This window comes from Lathamus discolor, chromosome 3 (assembly GCF_037157495.1).
Source record: "Lathamus discolor isolate bLatDis1 chromosome 3, bLatDis1.hap1, whole genome shotgun sequence".
Classification (NCBI taxonomy): Eukaryota; Metazoa; Chordata; class Aves; order Psittaciformes; family Psittacidae; genus Lathamus; species Lathamus discolor.
The window spans coordinates 131,946,226-131,971,140 of record NC_088886.1 but is presented as its reverse complement, the minus strand read 5'-3'; the positions used below and the strand labels follow the sequence as shown (position 1 = coordinate 131,971,140).

Here is a 24,915-nt window from a genome sequence, read left to right as displayed (position 1 = left end):
GCTGTGTGTGACTGGCTCCAGATTTAGCTTTTCCTTGCAAGGCACGGCAGTCCCTGTCCAGCCCAGAGATGCTGTCATATGCTGGTAGTTTCAGGGATATTTTACTGCATCAGTTCTACAAACCTTCCTGAGACCTAGCTGGAGTGAGATGAGTTTTGCAGAGCTAGTTCCCCAGTGTGCCCTTGTTTAGCCCTGGGAGGCTGAATTAGGTGCGTCTGCTATGTCTTTTGCCAGCTTAGCTGTGAAAGTCCTGGCGGTAATTTTCCTCAGGGTAGACTTCACCAAGGCCCCCCAGCAGATGTCCAGATGAAAGATTTCCGCAAGTGCAGAACTGTCAGCAGCTCAAATTTGCCTTTGACAGTCTCTTTCCAGACCCACTCCAAAGATAGCTCTTAGCTTGCTCCTTCTCTGAACCCTATCACTAATTTCCTTTTCTAAGCCATGGGCAAGCTCTGAAGCCACTGCATAGATGAACAATTTCTCCAAAGCAAACTTTCTGGCCCCACTGTATCTGCAGCTCTGATTTCTCCCTCTAAACCCCAACCCTAATGCTCTTATTGCCAAAAGACTTGGCCTGGGAGCAGTATTTCTTCTGGGTAGCAGCAGCTGAGGGAATCCTTGTCTATGGCTCAGCAAAAAAAATATGAGAGCTAGGACACAGAGAAAGAAAATGCATAGAGCTGTGGTGTAATTCAGGCTGCAAAGGGAAAGTTGCAGTTGCTAACAGATTTGGCTTGGGTGAAAAATTGTCTGTGTGAAGCTTTGTCTACTTTTCCCTAGCCTTGGCTGGTCTGTGGTCAGCAGGATGCTCTAATGCATGCATGTTGTCTGTGCAATGTTTGGTGACCTTTTATAGTGCTTCTCTGGAAAATTAGGGTTAAGGGTTGAGGGAAAGAGAAAACATAGATCTGCAATTGGAACTGGGCTGGAGTGGGGCTGCCAAACCAAGGCAGGAGGCAGCCAAGAGAGCTGGGCTGGGAGAAGTCTTTCAGCCTGGCCATGCGTACAGGGTTTTTTCTTCCCCTCAGCAAAAGATGACCCATGAGAGCTGTGTAATCTCTCCTCAAGGCACTTCAGCACACACTTTCACACAAGAAGAAACCCAAGATTGTGCCAGCTCCTTTCACTCATCGTATGATAGGTAGATCAGCTTCATCCTCAGTTGTGTCAGTCTTGGTTTCCAGGCTGTTTTTTCTCGTTACCCATTTTAGATGGTGCAAAGCGAGGTGAGTAATATTGTAGTAAAAAAATATTACAGTGTCTTTGCTTCTTCCAAAGATTGCTGTCTCTATCCAGGAGAAAAAGGTGTTGCCAGCCTTCACACCTGAGAAGGGGAAAAAGACAAGGTTCCCAGCATCTGGCTCTGTAGCAGACACCCACAGTAATGTTAATCCTGTGCTTGTGAAAGGTCCATCTGCTGCTCCTTCTGAATCTCAAAACAGGTCACCCTTCTATCTCTGTTATCTGTCACATTCCTTAACCTCTCTGTCAGTGGTCTCTGGCTGCAGTCCCCTTGTTACCATGAGGTCACTGGAGGGTTGATTGTACCTATAGAAAGCTACTGCTGCTGTGATTCAAGCTGACTGTGAAGGCAAGGACTGATGTTGCCTGAAATGCATCAGAGCATATTGCTGACCACAGACCAGCCAAGTCTAGGGAAAAATAGACAAAGCTTCATAATGCAAGTGGACATTATGCATGCAGTTGTTCTGTGTGTGCTTTCGATGTGTGTGTCTGATACTATCATTGTCCTTGCGCTAACTTCAGTGTAGAACACCAGAACATGAGCTTCTGGAAAAACATTATCTCTGTGCTCTATATCTGGGGAATGCAGAGCATTTACCTCTTTCCCATAGCCTTCTCTAGACATGCCCTTTGGGAAACAGAGCTGTGGTTCAACAGGTAGAGGATTGAGAAAACAGGGCTGCTATCCTATAATTCTCATGACATCTGCCGCAGCCTGACCTCCCTAAACCTGTATGTCTTTTTACCATGTATAATTTTAAAGCAATAGATGGGCTTGTTTGGAGGAATTTCTTTGTCTCCAAGGTGCACAGCTTGGCGTCTGACCCAAGCTTGCTACAGCTAATGCTGTAGGACCTTGGTTTGCATTGACCTGTGGCCCAGGATCAAACATGCAGAGGAAGAGAGAGAAATGGTCATTAGCAGAATAGCATGAGGGAAGTTACAGAGGATGCATGTTCCTGGATCATTCCTGTGTATATCTACTGTGATATGCAATGTTGAGAGTTACTCCCTCGTGAGCAGGTTCAGCAGAGAGGCTGAGAGATAAACAGGCCATAGAGAGTTCACTTTTTCAGCTATGATCTGGATTTGGAAGTTGTCTGAGAAGCTGGGCTGAAAGGGTTGTTCTTTCATGGCTGCCTAGCCTCTGTAAGTGCCCTGGAAACTCTTAGACAACGCTGAACCCCACCTACCAAGCACTTCTGCTGTGCCCCATCGTGACAGCAGGGATTACGTGATGAGATTACAAAGCAACCTATGCAAAAGCAGGAAGAGGTTCCCTGTCCTAGAACGTGACTTCAGAGACACCCTTCTAAGTGGAAATTCAAAGAGATCAGAAAAGAGAACTAGTAAAACATTTACTCTTCAAGAAAACCAATATTTACAGTGATAAAGATAAGTCACTCCCATGCTCCAGGGCATGCCCTCTTGCCAGAATAAGGAGGGAATTTCCTTCGAGACTCTTCTTGGCTGTACAGCTCTGATACTGTAATGCAGTTGTTTAGGCTGGAGTGTAAGGAATGTTTCTGTCTTCTAATGTATAACAAACTGGCAGGGAAAAGAAACTGGACTTTCAGATCTTTCTTGCATGTTTCGTTCAAGAAGCTGAAACTGATAGTGAAAGGTTTGTTTCCCTGAGGGCTCAGCAGGGATGGACTGAATACAGAAAATAGGTATGGTTTGACATGATATCTCCCATGAAGGACGGTGAACGGTGGTTAGGAAACTTCCTGCCAGGAGTTATTCTCCCATGAATATAACACTAAAATAAAGATAGAAAATGTGGTTATTATAAGGAAAGTTAAGTAGAGCCTTAAGAAAGGACTAAATCCGCTGGCACATGCATGCATCCATTAAACACTGCTTCTGGCTATTGGTTGTGAACACAGTATAACTCCAATATTGCATGCTGCTTTGAGTTTATTTTTCCCTCAGACCTGCAGGATTGAGTGCTGAATGCATGATCTAAACCTCCTTGATACCAGCGGAAATCCTCCTGTTGCTTTGAGAAATCTTTGAATAGAATATCCTATCTGCTATGGTATGGTCTCATCTGAAATTGAGTAGATTCTGCGATTGTCTAATTTACTGAATTCTTATTACCAAAATATGACTAACTAGAATGCTATCCTCCCTGACTCCACCATATGTTGTAGGGGGTTAGAATTGGGGTTTCACAACACAGCTCAGTGTCTGTCCCTTTAGATGGAGCAGTCTCCTAGTGGCAGTGATTAAACTAAAACCTCTGGGTCTTACATCCTGAGCCCCTTCTATGTTGCTGAAAAGATCTGGTGTCAATAGTGGCATTCAGCAGCTGGTATTGACCAGGAACTCCAATGTCCCCATAGAGGAAGACAGTGTTTCATACTTGATGATATATGTCTGCAATAGATCTGACTTAAAAGAATTGCCTGTGCTAGTCTGTTTTTAGAGTACCTGCTGCTTCTGGTATTTTCAAGGTGCGGGAAGTGCAGCACCATGTTTTAGCAAGAATTTTGCATTAATTTTACTCTGTTTTAATTCTTATTCAGGAATTTTAATTAAAGGAAAAGAAATAAAACTACAAAGCTTGCAAGATGGTGGGGGATTTTCACTATAGCCAGTTTTAATGTTGACAACTGTGTTCTGTCATGTTATCAGTCCCCTGCCAGTGGGATTGCTACCTGTTGGGCTGGGCAGCTGCAAACTGTTGAAGGGCAACTGTGTGACAGCTGAGGTGGGTGTCTGCAGGAAGGATTTGTGTCTCATAACATTAGTGTGGCCTTTGTTTTGGCGTTCTTGGGACAGAAGATTAAATGGAAGCATAACTACTTAATCCAGATTTAGCACTGCTGCATATTTTATACATTATGCATAAACATAATATTAACCCCACCTTCCTTGCATATGGTGAGATATAAACTGGCTTAGGGCAGAGAATAGTTTGAAACACTCTTGAGCAGGAAAAAGCCCCATTCAGCATATAATTCTTAGTTTTAAAACTGCTGTTTAAAAGTCTGCTAGGAACTGGACCTTCTCACGGGTTCACCCCCTCCCTGTGAGTTTCCCTCACTGTATGCCCTGATCCACAGCTCAAGAAGAGTTTAAGCTGACACCCAGATGTGTCTTGCTCTCTGTTGGCAGGGATCTTTGGACAGCGATTGGAGGACACTGTACAGTACGAGAGGAAGTATGGCCAGCGCTTGGCCCCACTGCTGGTGGAACAGTGTGTGGATTTTATTCGGGAGCGAGGTCTTACAGAGGAGGGGCTCTTTCGGATGCCCGGCCAAGCCAACCTTGTCAAAGATCTGCAGGATTCTTTTGACTGTGGAGAGAAGCCCCTTTTTGACAGGTGAGTTGACATCACCAAATTTAGGCTGGTTTATCCGTGGCATGTAAAATCTAGCAAGAATGGCCTTGCAGTGGCTATTCTAGTTTCCATGTTCTTTCCATGCCATCATTCCCTTCATTTAAAGTGTCACTTGGCCTTTTTCCTGCATGGTGTTGGGTGCAGAGGCCTTCATTCAGCTAAGTGCTTGAGCAGAGGGAGAAATTGAGACCATTAAGTGAGATAGTTGGCAGATACACTGTGTTTGTGGCACTGTGTTTGTCTTGACTCTTTCCCTTCCTTTGTCACCAGGTTTCAGAATAGGCACCACCACCTCGCACATCTTCACTGGCTGTGATGTGTGCAATGTATGTAATTGGTGAGCATGTCATAACAAAGCATTTTCTGACTGCAGAAGAACTATTTTTGTCATCCACAATTTCAGTAGTTGAGACGATACATTTATTTCAAAACAGTAAATATCTTTTGATTGTCAGCAAAACTTGAGTCAAATGACTCTGAAATAAAAACAGCAATTTTGCATTTTTCTTCCCAGTATAAAATGACAATGTAATCACTCCTTGCCTTGTACAAAGACGTGCTAGCTGCCTTCTTGTCCTGCTGACCATATCAACGTCAGGGAGCAGCAGGGCCAGCTGCTCTAGTGAGCAAGGTGAGCCAGGAGCCAAGTTGGGTAATGAGGCTGGCAGAGTCAGTGTCACAGTCCAGTGATCACCTGGCAAGTCCCTAGTGATGAGGCAGCTCCAAGATCAGGCTAGGTAATCCATCCATGAATCAGAGTCCAGATCAACAGGGTCTGTAGCCAGGCACAGACATGGCTGTGAGGGAGTGGGAGCTGTAGCTCAGACACAGGATAAACAGTAGAGGCTCAGTTTAGTATTGGCTCCCATGAGAAGAGTGTCAGCCCTGGCTTAGAGGACTCTTGTCCAAGGTCAGCAATGGAAGGGGGGGCAGCTCTCAGCTGTGCTATCTGTGTTGGCTCTGAGCCCAGGCAGTCAATTCATCAGGAGGGATGGATGCTCTCAAGGCCCTTGCAGCCAAATCCTGTCCATAACTGTAGCATTTCCTTCCCTCTCTTGTATGTACATGCTACCCAGAGGGATGGTCAGCATTGTGGTAACGTGAAGAGTGCTTTGAGAAACGGGCCTTGACCCTAACAAAGACTTTGAACTCCAGGGATATTTGGATCCAAGGCCATTTTGAGTATCTGGCCCAATCTCTATCAGAGGTCCATAAGTATGATCAGATTTGGGATCTTGACTTGGACACCTGGCTCCATTTCTTGCTGGAAGTCACTAGCACCACTTTCTCAGGTGATGCAGGCAGCATCTGGTGTATCGCCAGTACATTAACCTAGGGGATCACTTCGGCTGGACCTACAGCCAGTCTTGACATTGCCAATAGCATCCCTGCCTAGTGCTGAAGGAAGAGGAAGCAATCTCCTGCATGGGAAGCACAATGTTTGGTCTCATCCTGGGAGGAATATCCTTTAGAGTTTATTGGGAACATTCTTCTAATTCTTCCCTCCCCTCAACTTCCCAGACCACCCATCCTCCTTTCTTTGATTCTCAACCACAGTCAGCATTTGCTCTCTAAATAGAAGTGTCAAATATTTGGAGATATTTTCATGAAAAAATAAACTTTGAAATCATCAAATTGTCTCACTTCATCTTTTCTTAAACAAAATCCCTGTATTTTTAACTGAATGCCTGGGTTGTTCTAGTTTAGAATTGGAATTGTTTCAACTCGTGGAAGTGAAAAATGTTATTTTGGAAAACTTGTATTTTGGAACAGGAGTATCTACAGAAGGAATTAATTAGGAATGACAGTTTCACTTTCATCTTTAGTCTAATTACTCTAATCCATACTAACTTCATTGTCATGAAGATAAGCCAAGTCTGCCTCCAGCATTTTTAAAGCAGGAAGCACCTTTATTTCCATAGGCATTTGCACTAGCTAACTAGATCAGTGCTAAGTCTCACCTTCAAAAGAGGCAGTAAAGATCTCCATGAAGGAATGCCTGCCTTCTGGGTAGTTGATTTGAAATGTGATAACTGAAGGTTCAATACAGAATTAAAGGAGGCAAGCCTGGGGGACCCAAATAGTGTGACAGTTGAGAGTCCCCCCATCATTGCCTTTTGCTCTTTCCACTGTAAGCTCAGCAGCTTGTAGGCACAGGTCTCTGGTCTTTGATACAGATCATCACAGATAAGGGGAGAGGCAGTTCTACCTCAGCTAAGTGAAAAGCTTTTCCTGCATAATTTTCTTGATGTATAACTAAAACTATTCATATATGGCTTATGATAACTAGGCAGCAGCAAATATTTTCTGCAAGTGTAAAAACTGTAGGCTTGTTTCCAAATCAGGTGCAGGGAAAAGAGTATCTTCTTTTTTCCTTTTTTTTCCTCATTGTATTCAGTGCTCGTAGATGGCTCTTGTATCCAGAGTGATCTTCCAAACACTAGAGCCTGCCTGCCCCATGGTGGATCAGATCTCTTTAATGACTGATAATTAAAATACTTGTTTTTTAAAAGGCTTGCTTTTCCAATTTGGGTTTTAAATGCCTATGTATATTCTTATGAAAGGACAGGTGTTGCTGTTTTGGAAGCACCTACAGCAGTCTCTCCTTTTGTGCTTCCACACTGCTGCAAGTTTGGCTGGATTTCACATGGCTTTGAGAATGAAGCAGTAACTGCAGCCAGCAGACCTGGAGCTGTAGTCTGGGCTCTGCTTCTGGGTAACAGTCATATCCACCGTCCACGCCTAAGACTCTGCACTAAGCAGAAGAGATTCAGCTTTTAGAGAGGTGAGGATCTGAAGCTCTTGTTCCATGGTTACCAGTATGTGTTTGTCAAAGTTCTTTAAAGACTTTCAGGGCAAAGGTGCGTAGTGGGGAGCTGGTGACAGAATCTCTTTAGCTTTCCAACTGTCAAAATCTTTGAGGTGGTCATCTGCAAAGATTAATAAAGTTGTACATCATGAGATTTTGGATGAGAGGGGTATTGTCATACATCAAAAGCTGGTATGAAACTGAAAAGGGTCTTCATCGTAGGATCTGACACCTCAACCCCAACTTAGAGCAAAGGAGAGAGAAGAGGAAAAAGAAGTTCCTGGAGCGGGAGAGAAAAGAGAATGCTTGATATCCCAGCATAACAAATGGGCTAGGAAATGCCAGATACTCCAGCCTAACAGCTGTGCCAAATGGCAATAGAGAGCCTGGAGGAAATACAGCTTCCTCCATTTTTTTCTGAATGATTGACAAGGATACTTGAGAGCCTGGCCTGTCAGACTCAGGTGGGTGCTGGCTGGGAAGAGTATCAGGCAGGAGTGATCAGTGAGAGGACCAGAGGTTGTGTTTGATGCAAGAGGATGCAGAGCTCTACTCTCTGCTATGTGATCTCTGTGCACTTGCCTGGTCGGTATTGCCCACAGTCTTGATCCACATTGCCTGAGGAACCACACCACCACCCTACCTTAAGCAGTATCATGGACATATATCTTCCACTGCCTGTATTGCCTGAGATGCATTTATATGTTGACAAAATGGGAGGTTTCCCTTGTTGCCAGGTAGACCCTCCTGCTTAGTACAGGCATGTGGCAAAACAGCTTCTGTCCATGAGCCGACTTTGTCCCTGCCCCTGCAAGAGACCTTCATACACCTCCAGAGAACGTCAGCAACCCTTAGGGTGGTGTGGGTTTCTAAATTTCCTTCCCTCTTCTCTATTGCAGCAACACTGATGTTCACACTGTGGCGTCCCTCCTGAAGCTTTACCTTCGAGAGCTGCCAGAGCCTGTCATCCCCTTTGCCAAATATGAAGACTTTCTTTCTTGTGGACAGCTACTCTCAAAAGATGAGGGAGAGGTCAGTGATCCTTCTAATCTGCCTCCTTCTACCTCAAAGGTTGTTCCCCGGACTCAGCGTAGTACAGCTTTTTTCTCATCACTCTTCAGTCCTGGTTTATATCAGTGAAGTAGCTGGGAACCTTCCTCTGAGTTTTCCTGAAGCCATGAATTGGGCATTAGTATCACAGGCTCCTGCTTGAAACAGGAGCTTTTTTGAAGTCAGCCTTGTAGCCTGGTGGTTTTCCTGAACAAATTCTGTAGAATAATTTGCAAGAGACGCATGGTGGGAGATCTGGGTTCCTTTCCAAGCCTTGCTGTTGAGTCATTAACAAGCTGTATGAAGTCACTCCTCTTTTCTGCATTTTCAGTTTCATAGAACAGCTTCCCAAAGTTTTGGTGGATGAGGCGCTGGTCAGTGCGACAATCTTTGCTTTTTCTAGAGGAAAGGCACTACAGAAGGGCAGCTTGTGATATTATCCCAAAACAGGGGGAAATATGCTATGAATATTTTTCCAGAACCTTCTTCTGATGTTCCTCTCTTTGGTTTCCAGGCAAGGAAAGGGACTGACAAAAACCTCTAAGTCTGTGGCAATCATGGAAATTTTGATTCAGTGCCTGGGAGGAGCAGGATAATTTACAATATGACTGATTGATCTGTTTCATCCATATTGTTCCTCTTGTGGTGATGTCTGAGCTCTTTGCTGACTGCAAAGGCACGTTGGATCTGGTCTAACGCGGGTGGAACTGTGCCACCTTCTAAACCAGAAATTTAAAGAAGCTCTAAGGATTGTTCTTAGTGTCAGCTAAAGAAGCAAAGGCCTGAGGGCTTATAAGTTGTAAGCTGCAATCCACAGTTCTGTGCCTTTTCTGTGTGTGGCCTCAAAAGCGAGCTCACATCTTTGTCTCTGGTAGGGATTGTAAAAGTTTCTTTACTGAGAGCCTGCGGTTCACCTTCAGTTCAAGTGGTAGAAGACTGGGGAGATTCAGTCCTTCTTGATGCCCATAGGAAGATGCTTGCATGCATGCATCAAATGTAGCATATCCGATAATGTCATTTTTTTATGGATATAAGGCAAGTTTGCTTCAACCTATACTCACATGATGTATCCTGTAGCCAATTCTGAGAAAGCAAATTTCTGTGTATGACACAGCATATTGCCACACATGGATATGCATTTGCATTCTGGACACAGCCACACCAGTGTGCCAGTGCACCAGTAGTGCTGTCTTAATGGGTACAGGTATGTGACTACTATCTCCCAAACTTGCTCCATTTCTTCTTTATACTCAGGCAACTCTGCAGGGTGCTGTGTCACAGACAGCACAATGGTTGATTTCACAAGAAACAGCAGCATTTCTAAGGCAGTGGAGTTGGTTGCATTTTGGTCTTAAGATGTGCAGACTGGGAAGTTTTGGATCCATTAAGCACTATTGCACAAGAGTAGAGACACTGCCAAGTTGGGCAAACATAATTGTACATCACTGCTCAGCTTATTAACTACGTAGCTGCCTGATTTTGCCTGCACAGGCTGCAGCAGTTTGGGAAGCAATATCTCTGTTGGTTTTGTGGGAGCAAGGCCAGACTCAAATGACTCCTGGTGCAATATTCTCTTTGGATTAGAAAGGCAATGTGGAGCACTAGACAGCCAAAATGAAAGCTTACAAAATAGAGCATTGTTAACAGCACAAAGTTGTCTGACTAGGCTGCTGTAAACATAAGCATTTATATTTATTTATTTTGTCAGAAAAATCTGGAACCTCAGCAAGGGCTGTTTACCTTTTCAGAAAGAAAGGTGAAGCGCACACACCAAGGGTGGAGATGCAGTACGTGCACAGTAGCACGTGGAGCAGAATGTAGCACAAAGTATACCCAGCCTGTAGGGCCTGACTCGCCTACGACATGGAAAATCCCACTGCTCAAATATGTAGTTTCACTGAAACCATAATGTTTTAGCATGGAATGATAAGCAGGAAATTTCAAAATAAAATACTTCATTCTGAAGAAGTATTTGGATTTTTTGAGTGAGAGTTTTGGATTTTATATATATATTTATATATATATATATTTTTTAGTTTTATACACCCACCCCCCAATAAAATCAGAATTATTGAAGGCAAAATAGCTGTTCAGAGAAAATTGCTGGCACCTCGTGCTGCTATTGTGACCATAGATAGGAATTATTGTGATGCTAGTTCGGCCTAACCTCCATCTGCAGCAAAAAATACTCCAGCACTGCCCTAACCTTTCAGTTTTTCACTGAGAAGGCTGTTCATCTTCATTCTGCACACAGCTCATCGCTGATGTTGGAATGCAAACAGAAATGTAACAGAGACCTTTGGCTGTGCTGAGGCCTCCAGGTATCTGAGCAGGAGTGCAGCATTTCCAAAGATTTGATTTTCATGCCAACTGGTTTGGAGGAGGGATTGAAAATGAAAAACAATTTTAGAGTAAGAATGAATGAAAGATCTTCAAATCTCTCAAAACTCATTTGAGTCTGAGCTGACTTGATATAATAGCATTTTAACTTTCACTGCTGCCTGTATTCTGGTGGTGCACATAGCAGTTCAGTGGGCTAAGCACATGGCTTTGAAGTTTTAAAGAGGGGTCTGAATTTGAGTGAACACCTAAAGTGTTGCTATCCCAACTAGAAGCTCCTAATTGTTGCTGAGCTGTTATACACGTTACAAAACCCTTGGTTTTAGGATCACTCCTTGGAAAGCATGCATCTGTGGCAAATTACACGTGCAGCATTTTCAGCAGAGTAAGAGTTAACACTGCAAAATACCATGCTGGATTACAGTGCAGTGCCTTTATTGCTTGCTAGGCTGCAGCCATAAGCATCATTGGTGCTATTTATTAATAATGGAGAAAATTTTAGCTTGCATTTTCCTTTTTCACTAGTGCTGATACGCTCAGCCTTCTGCCATCTGTTGGTGGGTACAAACCTGTGGCAGACCTGATAAATGCTGCAGCTTTTTTTAGCGTGGAAAGTGTTCGTATCTTGACGAATATGAAGATACTCCCTGTGTAATAGCACATTTGTGACGAAGCAACAATGATAAATTTTTAGAACCTTTTTTTTTTCTGTTAGGTTGCACCTTGTACCTTTAGGTCATGTTCCCAGCTGTTCATAACTGCCTGCATTTTCTGTTCCAAAGCCCCCTCTTGCATCCAGTGGAGAAATGGTATTTTAGTTTAGAGCACTTGAGATACAGTGACAAATGTTTGAAATAAATTGGGTTACAAAGCAAAATTCGGGAGGAAATTAGGTCCATTAGCTCACCTATTTATAGTCCAAACTTCTCACTTGAAAGCTGGATGACCTGAACAACTGACCTTAACGTTCACAACCATAGCAGCTGTCCTTGATTCAAGTTTTCAGAAACTTAAAAGAGAGGATTGAGGTTTTCAAGGTGGCTGATCTTTTGTTGATGTCTCCGTTGTTGTCTTAGTTAAACCAGCGTCATTTTTAAGCTAAGGAATTAAAAAGGACTTACTGCTTCTAAGAATTTTTGTAAAGTTTCATTTTTTATTAGAGGACTTTTCATTGTGTTGTGACATACAGGATAATTAAGTGTATCTACATTTAGGGTGTTAAGGGTAGAGGTGGTGCTCACTGGATCTTTCTGACTTGTCTGGGACAGAGAAATCGGAAAGATCTTTCAAGAGGCTGGCCAACAGAATTCGCTCCCTACCAATCCTTAGAAACTGAGGAAAGTTGAAATGAGTGTCCAACTGCACTTCTTCAGGTTGGAACCAGCTGCTTCTGGAATTTCTCTATTGTTGGTTAGCAGCCTTCCATCTTTAGTTAGCAGCTTTGCTCTTCCCAAATGGGCTTGGGTATCTGTTTTCCCACAAAAGATTTAGTTATCAAAACCCAGCAAGTCTCCACGGCAACTGCAGCATTGACAGGAAGAAGCAAATGATGCTTGGGATGTGGAAGGACAATAGCCTTCTGAGTCAGAGGTTTTCATTAGATGATTTCAGTAGCTTCAGGGTTTTAAGTCATTCCTCCAGCAAATGTCTCATCTTACATTTTAATGCAAAGACAGAATTTATATGAGGAAATGTATCACAACTCAGAATGACTGCAAATGGAAGTAAGTTATTAAAAAGGAGGTAGTTGAATTGGAATGTTGCTTAGGTTTCTCAGAAAAAAACTCTCCTCTGCCTAGTTAAGCATTGCTGCAATGTATTTGTGCTATACTCAATGCCTCAAATTTTCAAATAGGCCAGGTGCTGAAAAGGCACATTTGCTGCTACATTTATACCAATGCCAGTGGACAATCTGTGAAAACTAGCAGGCCTCGCTAATTGAAGGCTTCCACATTAACCATTAAAGTTGACAGGACGATTTCCACTGATTTTGAGAACCAAATCAAGTTCCGGACGTCAGTTCCAGACAGTGCACTGGATGACACCTCTTTTAAGCAGTCTCATTGTCTTATCTGTTGATCATGATTTTGAATCTGGAAAGAGGACTTTGTAGTACTGAAGGAAAGTCACGTATGCTTTGCATCCTTTATATTAATAGCTCTCCTTCTTGTTTTTCCTGTCCCTCAGGGTACCCAGGAACTGGTTAAACAAGTGAAGAATTTGCCCCAAGCCAACTACAACCTCCTCAAATACATATGCAAGTAAGTGAAGTTAATTAACACTTGGAAAAGTAAGTTTATGAGGCTCAGTTTTATATGCAAATAATTTACTCTGAAAGTATGAATATTCAAACATCACTTTACATGTAAGTTACTGCTATAAAACATGTGGAGGTGAATGTGCAGCCTGCTTGAAGGAAGCTCTTGTTTTACCCAAGAACATCAACCAAGCAATTTGCTGTCACCCACAGCAAAGATACTAATATGTTATATTATTTATTTCAGAAGCACTTAGAGACCAGTAAAGAAAGGGATTTTTTTCCACGTACCACACACTTGGAAGATTTATGACACAACCTAAATAGCAGATGCAGTTATGATAGCCAGCCTGGCCTCAGCACTGTTTTGGAAGGGGTGTGGGAATAGCTTCCTCTTGGAGTACCATGGACTCTGCAGCCTTGTCTCTTCCCATCTCTTTGCTGATATTCCATTTTCGCAAAATGGGCTGGAATGCCTTCTGGGAGCTGGAACTGACTGTTACCCTAGATACAGTGTAGTGAACTTTGTCATATTTTAGTCTCTGTGGTAGTTAGTCTCTTTATGAACAGTGGGATTTGCACATCTGGGGCAGGCAGTAGATACAAATGCTGACATGAAGCCCATGGGTTATTCAAGAGATGTTAAGCCCTTCCCAAGTGTACAGACAGATAACATTTCTGAAATGTAGTTTTGAATGCTTTAGAAATTATTTTTGCTTTGCTATAGAAGCACATAGTCATTTGTTTTAACAACTGAGCACCTCAGAACACAGCTGAAGCAGGGGAATATAATGATACATGTTTCTAAGTGAAGAACTGAGGAAAGGAAAAGCAAATAGAAGTTGCTTCTCAGTGAAGAAAACTGAGGATTCTTAGGTCTCAGCACAGCATTCACCACAGGGCAAAGCTGCAGAATAAATGGGAGTGCCAAGAAAAGCTATGCTGCCAGTAGAAGCATTCAGAAATTTGCCTAGCGCGGAATGACAAGGAAACTTTTGCTTGCCAAAAACCATCCAATCATCCAAAAATTATCAATAGATTAGGAAACGGAGTACAGACAGAGTGAGAATGCACTTTTGGGGCCACTGCGTCCTATTTCCTGCTATTGTAGGTTTGCATGTCATGTAGCCCTTTTTACAGCTCGTCTAATTATGTACAAGCTATTCAGGTGTTTGTTACAGCCCTTCTCTTATTACAGCTCCTATTGGGAGACTGTTCCAAATTACAAAACATTAACTGTTACAAACCTTCTGCAGATTTCCAGCTTATGCATTTAGATAGCCACTCTGTCTGGATTTCTTCGTGTGCTATCTCTGGCTTGCACAGACATTTTCTTGTGTTTGTTTGCCCAGATGATGCATTCACAAGAAGCATTTGGGCTATCTCTTTATCTGTATTTTATTAGATTCAAGTCACAAAGCTCTTTCCACGGGCTTCTAGTTTGAGGACAAGGACATGATTGAAATGTCTTTTTACTTCTGTCGTATCTGGAAGTGAAAACTGCAGAAGTCAATCTGTGTGACTGGAGATTTCCTATAAAAATGTGAAAATCTGTCATTTCATACCCAGTAGGCTGATAAACTGGTACTTTTGACAGAAGCCATCTTGTCCTCTCTTGTTCAGATACTAGGAGGGATCTGAGGTTATTACTGAGTATCTAAGTTGCATTAGTCCCTAGAAGCATTTCAGGTATCAAATTTCCATAAGCACAGGACAAAACTGTTCCTCCTCCAAAATGTCTACAGTCTGAGAAGTGACTTACTGATTATTTCTGTTCTCCTTTGATTTTTCTGGGGGGGCTTTTCAAGGTTCCTTGACGAAGTTCAGGCTCACTCCAGCATTAACAAGATGAGTGTCCAGAACCTGGCTACAGTATTTGGACCAAATATATTACGGCCCAAAATGGAAGATCCAGTGACCATGATGGAAGGTAGGTACTACTCTTATGAAATACCAGAACACCTGTGTTTTGGAGTTGTAAGAGTATGCTGGAATTCATACATTCATTGGTAGCTGTGTCACTTCACTGCACAGTCAGCAGCAAGTGAAGTACTCACTCCCTTCCATCAGTGCCTGTGGAGGAATGTACAGGTTTACCTCTGTTATCCCACTCACTGCTGGCCTGGGAGTGTCTCTCCTCTCCACCACATGAAAATGCCTCTGCCCTTTTGTAACTTATTACATGAAAATCTCTTTGAGCCCACTGCTAAAGTGAAAGCTCAGATGTTCTTCAGAAGGAGCATGCTTAACTACCGAACTGCTGTCATTTGGTATAGATGCATTCTGGTGGTCAGAGAGCTCCCTGTAAAGGATATCCAGTCCACACTGAAAGAGGAACTGTAATTTTTACTGTGCTACAGTGGCTATAACTAGGTGTCTTAGAACTCTTCTCTTCTAAGCAGGCTGGGTCTGGGTCAGAACTTCACAGAACCCAAGGAATCAGTTGAAAAATCACTGTTAATTTTGGATGTAAAAATATGAAGCTTGAAAATGATCTACCTCCATATGGTTCAGGAAATGCCCAGGCCATGGTCTCTGGCTAGCTGACACAGGAGCTGGGATACAGCCCGTCTCCCAGGTGGCACTGCAGCACAAGGCCAGGTTGGACAGAGCCTTGGGTGGCATGGTTTAGTGTGAGGTGTCCCTGCCCATGGCAGGGGGGTTGGAACTAGATGATCTTGAGGTCCTTTCCAACCCTAACTATTCTATGATTCTATGATTCTAAGTTTTAGCACAGTCTTTGCATCAAGTTTAGTGGGATCTTAGCAAGCCTGTTGGACGAATCCATTAATTCTTTTGCAGTATGCACAGATGGAGATGCTGTGCCCAGGATGTCTGAACTCAGCCCTGGCACTGCTCCCTAGCTGTAGGGAGCAGCTCATACAGTGCTCTGCGTGATGGAAATCCTTCATGGAACACCAACATTATAGAATCATAGAATAGTTAGGGTTGGAAAGGACCTTAAGATCATCTAGTTCCAACCCCCCTGCCATAGGCAGGGACACCTCACACTAAACCATGCCACCCAAGGCTCTGTCCAACCTGGCCTTGAACACTGACAGGGATGGAGCATTCACAACTTCCTTGGACAGCCCATTCCAGGGCCTCACCACCCTTCACAGTAAAGAACTTCCTCCTTGTATCCAGTCTAAACTTCCCCTGTTTAAGTTTTAACCTGTTACCCCTTGTCCTATCGCTACAGTCCCTAATGAAGAGTTCCTCCCCAGCATCCTTATAAGCCTCCCTTCCGATGCATTAGTAGCAGCAGTCCCTTTATCCATGCACAAATGACCTCTGAAAGGTACTGCAGATGTGTGCCCTCCAGATGGCAACTCCTTATAAGGCAGCAGACCAAATTCAGAACACAGCCTGATATACTCTAGTTGTTCAGGGACTCAAAGGTTGTTGCAGAGATGTTGGCCATATTATCAAGGGTAGATTTAAGACCTTCCACTCGAAGCAAGGAAGGTACAAACATGTGGGGAGGAGAAAAGGGGTGCAAGAGTAGGTGCTGGGTTGTTTCGTATTAACAAAGGTGGGAACAGTCGAGACCTCAGTCTGTTGTGTGATGCTCTGACTTCCCCTAGTGGCCAGTTGGCCAGCACTCCAGCGCTGATAAGACTTTCAGCCTTGACAAAATGCTTTATGTTCCGTTGCTGCAGATGAGAAGTTCAGGTTCATTCACCTCAAGTATTTCATTATGTCGTTCACCTGATGGCAGAGGTGCTGTGCTGTGTGTAGGTGCACAAGTGCCACAGATGCTGTGGCCTCGTGGTCTCTCTTAATCATCAGATAAAAACACTGCAGAGACCTGACCTGGAATTCTGTATTATTACAGACCTGAACTGTAGAAAAAATGGGGATCCAGTGGCTGGAATTTTCGTCTTGATCATTATACTTATAAACAACAGTAATGGCAATGTTTTGTTTTATTGTTAGTTAAGAATAGAAGATTGGTTAAACAGAAATAACAGAGAAGTGGAAAGACTCTCAGTAATTTTTTTTAGCTTAAGGTTAAGATGGATCTGTTAAACCAACTGATACATAAAGATACTGCTGACAGTTCTTAACTAAAAGCACTTCAATTGTGTTTGTTTTCAAATTCAAATCATGAATTTCAAATAGAAATATGTGGAGTGTGACAGCTAAATTGTTAAGAATCTTTTCTCTCCAGAGAGGTTTCTTCCCTTCCATGCATTCACAGACAGACATAACATAGAAATTGAGCTCAGTACCTCTTGCTATCAGGCCAAAACCTTATTATTAAATTCAGGCTCTTATCTTGAACCCCTGAGGATGGTAGTCTTATTCTCTATGTTGGACAATACTTAAAGACAGAACTACATATTTGCCCTTAAAGGTTTTCCGCTTTTGTAGAAAATGCTTTGTATTAGGTTCAGGACGCGATGTTCTCTGTTATTTCATAATGTTTTACTCAACTACTGAGAAACAGTGACAACTCATTTCTGTGGATAGGCAATTACAAGTACTTTCTGTACTTGCTGTACACTTTCTGCAAGTGCATGGATCATACAGATGTCCTACTTTCTGTAAGTTTCTCTGGACATTCAGAACAGCAGAAGCCCTAAACTGAAAGTTCTGGTTCTTCAATAAACCCTATCTCTGGGCCTGTTAAGACTGTAAAACTGGATGCAAAGGTAGCTCTGTAAGCGTATTGGTTTTGGAGGTTGGAGAGATCGGTGCTCTGTCCCAGCAGCTAGTGTGTGCAGGCCTGGAATGCCTATCTGCCCAGGGATATGCTGTCCTGCATGGATTCAAACACTGATTTTGATACTAGCTCTGTACCCCTACCTTGGTGTGCTACAGGCATGCCCTGTTTCCCAGGTGTCCTCCTCATCTGTCATCCTCAAAGGTGTCATGAAGTAGGACAACTTATTAATCACTGCTAGTGATCATTTGTACTCTGCTATATTCATGAGCTGGGCTGACACCTGCATCCTTCACAGTCCCCATTTCCTTCAAAGGGAACAATTTCTGTCTCCTGCAGTCCTGTACAGAAAGGTCTAGAGCAGATGTTTGCGCAGACCCATTGCAGTGCATGGTGGCCACAGGCCTGCCTCACGGGGATCCCACAGGGCATCTCACAGACAGAGGTGTCTGAGGTCTTCCATGTCTCATCAAACGCTTGTCTCTGTTTTCTCCACACAGGCACCTCACTAGTTCAGCACCTGATGACAGTGCTGATAAGCGAACAGGGGCGAATCTTTGCTGTTCCTCAGGCTGATGGGCCAGGGAGCCAGCTGGAAATCAGACCTGTGCGCCAGCGTAGTACTGTGGAGTGGATCTCTGAGGAGGATGGGGAGGACAACAGGTCGGAGAACAACATTCCCAGCCCTGCTGATTCGCTTTCTAGCAATGCTGTAGTACTAGAGACCACTCCTGCGCCTGCAGTGAAAATCACTCCTTCGGAGCACAGTGGCAAATTGACTCAGCCTGCCACCAGCCCCAGCAAAAGAGTGCAGACACTGCCTCCGTGGAAATACTCCTTCCGCCAGCAGGGAGCACGGTCTGTGAGTCCAAAGCTGGGCAGCTCATCCTTAGATATCCCCAACCTCTCCTCCAGTGGGAACTGGTTGATGAATGGACTGTACTCCCTACGAGGCCACCGCCGGACAGCCTCTGGGGAACGAGTTAAAGACTCTTGTTCTTCCCAGAGACTCTCTACTTACGACAACGTCCCTTCATCCAGCCTCTCCCTTAGCACACACAGTATGGCCAGCACCACGTGGTCTACATCATCGTGTGAAATCTCTGTGATGGACTCGGTCAGCAGCTGCGCAGCCTGCCGGGCCAGTGACTCTTCTGCTTTAAGCTCTCTCAAAACTGAGTGGATAACTCAGGACTCGCTGTCTCAAAGTGAGGTCAAGACTGCAGATCTGGAGAACAGCTTTGACAGGTTTCAAGCATGCAGCAGCAGCAGTGAACAGAGCAACCCAGCTGCAGCTTCCAGAGACTCTGTCCAGTGCTCTAGGGCTTTACAGAGCTTGGTCGCGGAGCTAAAGACAGAGCTGAGCAAACAGAGGACTGAGTATGAGACTAGTATCAAAAGGTAATGTCATCTGCAGGGGGGACAGTTGTCTGTCAGCATTACCCTTTGGAACATGGGTGTGGGATACCAAGTGTATCATGTTCTCAGACCTGGAGTTTGGGTATGGGAGATAGCAGACATGGTTCTGGTCTTTCCTCACTGCTCTCTGAATACAACTTCCCTCCCTCTGATCTGAGAGGATCAGAAAAATGGAATTTCCATCAAACGGAATTCCAGTATTTCACATTCTTTGTTTCTACTGGAAACTAGAACTGCACAGGTAACACCAAAATATGCTCTTAGCTAGTGTCCTTGGAGAGACAGCAAAGCAAACACCTTGGAGGGATTGGGACCCAGGGTGGTAAGACCTTAACAAGGAAATCTGGTAGTCTGCAGGTGCCAAGAGGGCACCAATAGAGGGTTTCCTGCTGCTTTTCCCAATGGAAATATTCTTCAGGAAACTGATCTTGGCTCTTCTCTGTCTTGGTGGGGGTTTGGTGGTGATGTTGGGATTGCATCTCAGCTACAACTTTTATTTAGTAGCCCTTTTGTGTTGAACTTCTAGAAATCTCACTTTTGACTTTCAATGTACTTGTGGTGGTCCTTTGCTCGTAAGGCCACACGCTGACTCAAAATAGCAGCAAGGTGCTGCCTCTACAGCAGATATGTGAACTGTGTAGTTCTTAGGCCACTCTGATGCTTATTTACACAACTGCAACTGACAGTGTTGTACTGCAGATCTGTGCTCAGAAAAATTCCTTCCATTTTCCAGGAGAGGCTGTACGAAGTAGAAAGTATTGATAACAAGGAAGTCATATTTACTCGTGTGAGTTAGCGTATTAGTTGTATTGTATATTAGTGTAGTAGTTAGTGTATTGTGTTAAGTGCTCTATAGAATGACTTTCAGGGAACTATGCACACAAAATATTGCTGCTTAAAGGAATTAGATATGTTTTAATATACACCCATATACAAAATTGCACACCATGTTAAAATACAGAATAATCACCATTGGCCTGGGTTCTGCAGCACACATACCTGCCACGGAAGAAAGGTTGTAGTCCCGCTTCTTACAAATGGTCCAGTTCTTAGCTTTTTTGTGTGTGTTAAGGTGTTAATTATTAAAACTGGTGGCATTTATATGACTAAATTTCCAATCAGTCTCCCAAACATGGTACCAAAAGCACATATGACTATTTGCAGGGATTGCATAGTACAGCCTCAGGCTACATTTGTTGCCTCTTTTTTTTTTTTTTTGTTGTTGAAGGATTTTCTCAAAAAGGTATTTGAACTGTGATTTCTTCCAGTGGGACAGCACATAGAGTAGGAATTTCACTTGCTATCTTCCTGCTTTATTTTATGATTTCCTATGGTTGTGGTTTGTCAGACTGCAGCTTTTCTGCATTATACTGCTTTGATATGTGAAGATGGAAGAAGAATCAAACCATGTAGCAGTGTGGTTCCCATCTAACATCACAGAGTGGGAGAACCCACCTTGTTGTATTCCAGGTAGAAGAGCTGCTGAGAACACCACCAGTTGCTAGTATGGTGTTGGAAAATGTCTGTGAATGAGGATGGTAGTTCATGCCTTAGTTGTTGTTGGTGGTGGTTTTTTTATGCCCCAGTGATGCAGAATGGGAGAGAAATGAAGGTATGGACTTGCATTTAATTCTGTAGAGCTGCTCTGGCAGGCCTTGTTGCAGGGATAGAATACTATATATGAGACAAGACTGCGAAACCTGGAAATGTGTATCTGCATGTATTTACCTGCTGCCTGGGGGGAGAGATGGCTTTACACCTCTTATCAGTGAAACCATTCCAAAAGGGGCCTTCTGCTCTTGACATCAGGGAATGTTCAGGAAGAGCTGTTTTCCATTCCAGCTGTTGAGCAGTTTCAGCTGCTTCAGCTCTAACACCTGCCTTCACCTCCAGCTGGGCATGGACAGAGAGTACTGGAGCTGGAGGGGAGGACTGCAAACTGGCCAGGTCTCGCAGGGCAAAGTAGCTAAGAGAAAAACGCCTAATGAACTAATAGTTTCATTAAACAAAGAAAGATGCAATCACTGCCTTTTTGTATTAAACAGGATGACTCCAGCTGTTCAGGACTACAGCCTGAAGGATCGTACTGTCAAGTCTAAGAATTTCATGCCAAGTTTTTCAGCTCTCAAAGATTTTGCAATGTTTTTACAACATGTGCAGCAATTTACACGTGCAAAAATATGCTCCTTTTGAGACTGCATGAAAGTCTGCTCCTGTGGAAATACAGGAGCTAACTAGCAAAGAAGGGAGGCAGCTTAGCAGGAAAACTTTGGGCTGCCTCACTGGCTTTATTTTATTGAAGATAATTTAGTCCCCAAAAGTAATAATTAGTTCCTTTACAATTGTACGTGCCCTTGTGTGGTTTGCAGAACTCTTGTGTGTAGCAGGGCATGTTTTAATGAAGGAATATGAGCTTTTTGTTGGCACATACATAAGTGGAGGGAAAGCAGAGTCAGTACCTGCCTGGGGCAGAAGTAAGGAGCACTTGCTGATGGAAAAGCTGTTATTTATCATCATCAACTGCCCATTTTCTTTCCCTTAGTCAGAGGGAGGCATGTTTTATGGCCTTCCTGTAACCAGCCTCTTCAAGAGTATTTCTCCCTCAAGGTTATTATAATTATCAGGCATTCTCTGCTGAGTTTCAGTAACTCATGTTTACCACCTGGGCCTCTTAAGGAACTGGAGATCATGGAGATCACTCTTGGAGAGGAGTATGATGTTGCATATGGAGAAATGCAGTCAAGTACTGTGACCCTACATAATTCAGCACATGGACAGCTAGTTTAGGCTGCCGTAGCTGACCTGAACTTTGTGGTGGGAAAATTTAATCAGGATCTCAATCTCAGAGCTGCAGGTTTTAACAAAAATATTATAAAGGGTATGTGTTTGTGTGTAGAAGCATCCTGGCTTCAGATAAGTCCTCTTTTATTACAGAAAACAACCAGCTGGGTGATAAAAGTCTGCCTCCATCAAGAGGGGTGGTTTTTTGCAGACATGGTACACGTTTCTGTTCGCTCACTAGTGCAGGTGCCAGTCTGCTGGACTTGGTAATCAGTGCATCTGTGTGCGACCTCTTAACTTGTGGTGAAAGTTGTAACAATGATCACATTGCCACTCTTAGCTGTGCATGAAGGAACAGTCTAAGAGGATGCACTGCACTGCCTGCATAATTGCCTCTTGGTCACGAAACTCAGACCTTCAGGCACTGGCACAGAGGTCATTCTTCCCCCCCCCCCCACCTTTTATTGTCGTGGAGGCTGTAGCATGTCCCTGTTGAATGTCATCTAGCCTGTCTAAAAATAACCCATTCAGTTTCACAGGGAAGTCAGGCACCCCAGCTTCACAGCTGGATATTATGGAGATCAATGAACCTAAGAGGGGGTGGGGTTTTGGTTGTTTAATTTTTTGCTTTTGTTTTGTTGGTTTTATGTTGTGGTTTTGGGAGTTTTATTGTGGTGGGGTTTTCATTGTTTGGTAGTTGGTTTTTCTTCCTGTTCGCTTTGGTTTGTTAAGTTAGAAGGTGGACACTTTTCCTAGGAAAAGCCTGATTTCTAGAATCTTAAGCCTGACATTAGAGCTTTGTGCCCAGATACATTTAAGGTCTGTTCTTCAGATTCTTTCTTACATGTAACACTGATTTTTGTATAAGTTTTTCATACTATACACAATTTCATTCCTCAACCACAATGTCAGTGACAAACTTTACAGAAAAATAGCATAAAATGCATGGTGAGGAAGGAATGTAATCTCATTCCTACCTGACCTCTAAGGATGTTCCTCTGTACTGGGTATCCATATAGCAATTCACAGTATCAGGATTAAAACAGAAGTTAGCTTATTTTGGAATAATATGTGAACTCAGCCAGAGGAATTAATACATCTCCTTAGATGTTGTCTGTTGGCCAAAAGTAAGCATTGTTTTGGAAGGCTTGAGCATATTTTCTCAAGATGCAAATAGAGGAGGCTCCAGCTTTCAAGGAGTCTCTGCCCTTCAACTCAACATTAATAAAATGACAATTAGTGCCCTCCTTTAAAACTTCCTCTTAGGATATTTTCGCTCTAAGTGGAACAAACTCACATTTATTATAGCTATCATCAGCACTATTTATCCAGCCACTTAAAAAAAAAAAAAAAACAAACAAAAAAAACACACCTTTTTTTTTTCCCCTCTTCTCTCTCTCTCTCTCTTTTGGTTTTAAGAATTGAAGAAACAAGCGCAGACCTGAGGAAACAAGTGGTTAGGTTAGAAGAAGAACTGGACCAAGAACGAAAGAAATACACGATGCTGGAGATAAAATTGAGGAATTCTGAACGTGCTCGTGAAGATGCTGAGAAAAGAAATCACCTCCTGCAGAAGGAAATGGAAGAATTCTTTTCAACATTAGGATGTTTAACTGTTGGGAGTCAAAGTGCTAAAGGCTCCAAGTAGAACAAGCTGATGTACAGCATAGAAAATTCTATTTCTGGCAAAACCAGTGAAAATGCACATTTTGTTCTGGTATACTCATGCATCATGAGTAATTTTACAGTGATTGTGCTCTCAGTGACACTTGCTCCATTGTCTTTACATTTGCTGTAGTATTTGGGTCAGCTGGGAAAGACTCGTAAACGTAAGGCTTGAAAGTGTAGATGCCAGACTGCCAAGAAAGAGTGGGCATCCTTTTTATCCCCAAATCAAAAGATGCTGTTCTCCATAGCTGTACTGCTGCCATTTTCTTATTTACTGCACCTTTTACTGCCTCAAGGACAGCGGAAAGTCCTGCAACATGGGAGGGGGGTGGCCAGAATCGAAGGACAGGCTGAGCCTGAAGATGCAGGCCTCCTACACTTGCTCTTGGGGAGATGGCAGCCCCAGTATCTTACCACATTCAGTGTGGTTTACCACACTGATTTAATGAGTTTCATTTTCTTCCCGCTCCCTGCATAAAGTTTGTTCAAGTTTGTTCTCACTCCTTAAAGTGGCATTATTTTATGAAGATAATGTGAAAACAAAGTCTACAAAGGAGCTGAAGATACCAAAATCTTGGTAATTTACTAAAATTGTTCCTTACCCAGCAAACAGTTCCAGTGTTTCATAAAAATGCAACTTATTAAAGGGTATGTATGTGATTAATAATCAGATTGGCCACATAAACTCCATGGAACTTCAAATATGCACATTTTGCCCAAGGTATCTGGGGGGTTTTGAGCCAAAAATAGAGCAGTATTAGCTGCATGAGTTGATACATACTGATCAGACATAGAGAAGACTCTTACCATCAAAACACTTCCAATTGCTGAGGGATTTTTATCTGTAAAACTTTAATAGCAAAACCTATGGTAAGATATATTAGTGCAATTGGGGAGAGAGAGGGGGTACAGGGGGAACGGTGGAGATCTATCTTTAACCTTCCTAGGACAATTTACACTTACTTGCCTTGTAACATTTTCATTATACCAGTTGGTATTTTTGTTCTTAGTTCACAGGGAGATGAGGGCACAGGAGGAGTGCAGCAAACCACCCAGCAGCCCAAGTTCATCACTTCCACTGCAGTTTCCAGTAACTAGCAGCCAGGGCTGACCTCCAAGGGTCTTCTTTGGGAAGTTCTGTCCAACATTTGTAGCTCCCTGAGCCACGTGGAACCTGCACAAAGAAAATTGTTCCACCAGATTCAGCTTGGATGCTGTTTGCCAGGCAACGCTTACAGCACTGCTCCTTCGTTCTTGGCACGTATCTTTGACAGCTGAGGCAGCTTGGGAGGCTCAGAGGAGAAAGATTTTTAATGGAAAAGTGCCAT

The 24,915-nt window shown here is 43.2% G+C and overlaps 1 protein-coding gene across 5 annotated transcripts in view; it reads left to right on the top strand.

The window, feature by feature from the left end:
* ARHGAP22 (Rho GTPase activating protein 22) overlaps positions 1–24,298 on the top strand; it is a 148,226-nt gene extending 123,928 nt beyond the window's left edge. For all 5 annotated transcript variants that reach the window (XM_065671831.1, XM_065671829.1, XM_065671833.1 and 2 more), the window contains 6 exons: positions 4,369–4,576; positions 8,303–8,435; positions 12,981–13,054; positions 14,859–14,980; positions 18,220–19,120; positions 23,339–24,298. In XM_065671831.1, the coding sequence (XP_065527903.1) occupies positions 4,369–4,576; positions 8,303–8,435; positions 12,981–13,054; positions 14,859–14,980; positions 18,220–19,120; positions 23,339–23,567 (1,667 nt within the window). In that variant the 3' untranslated portion in view covers positions 23,568–24,298. The remainder of the gene's footprint in view (positions 1–4,368; positions 4,577–8,302; positions 8,436–12,980; positions 13,055–14,858; positions 14,981–18,219; positions 19,121–23,338) is intronic.
* The last annotated feature ends 617 nt before the right edge of the window (positions 24,299–24,915 follow it).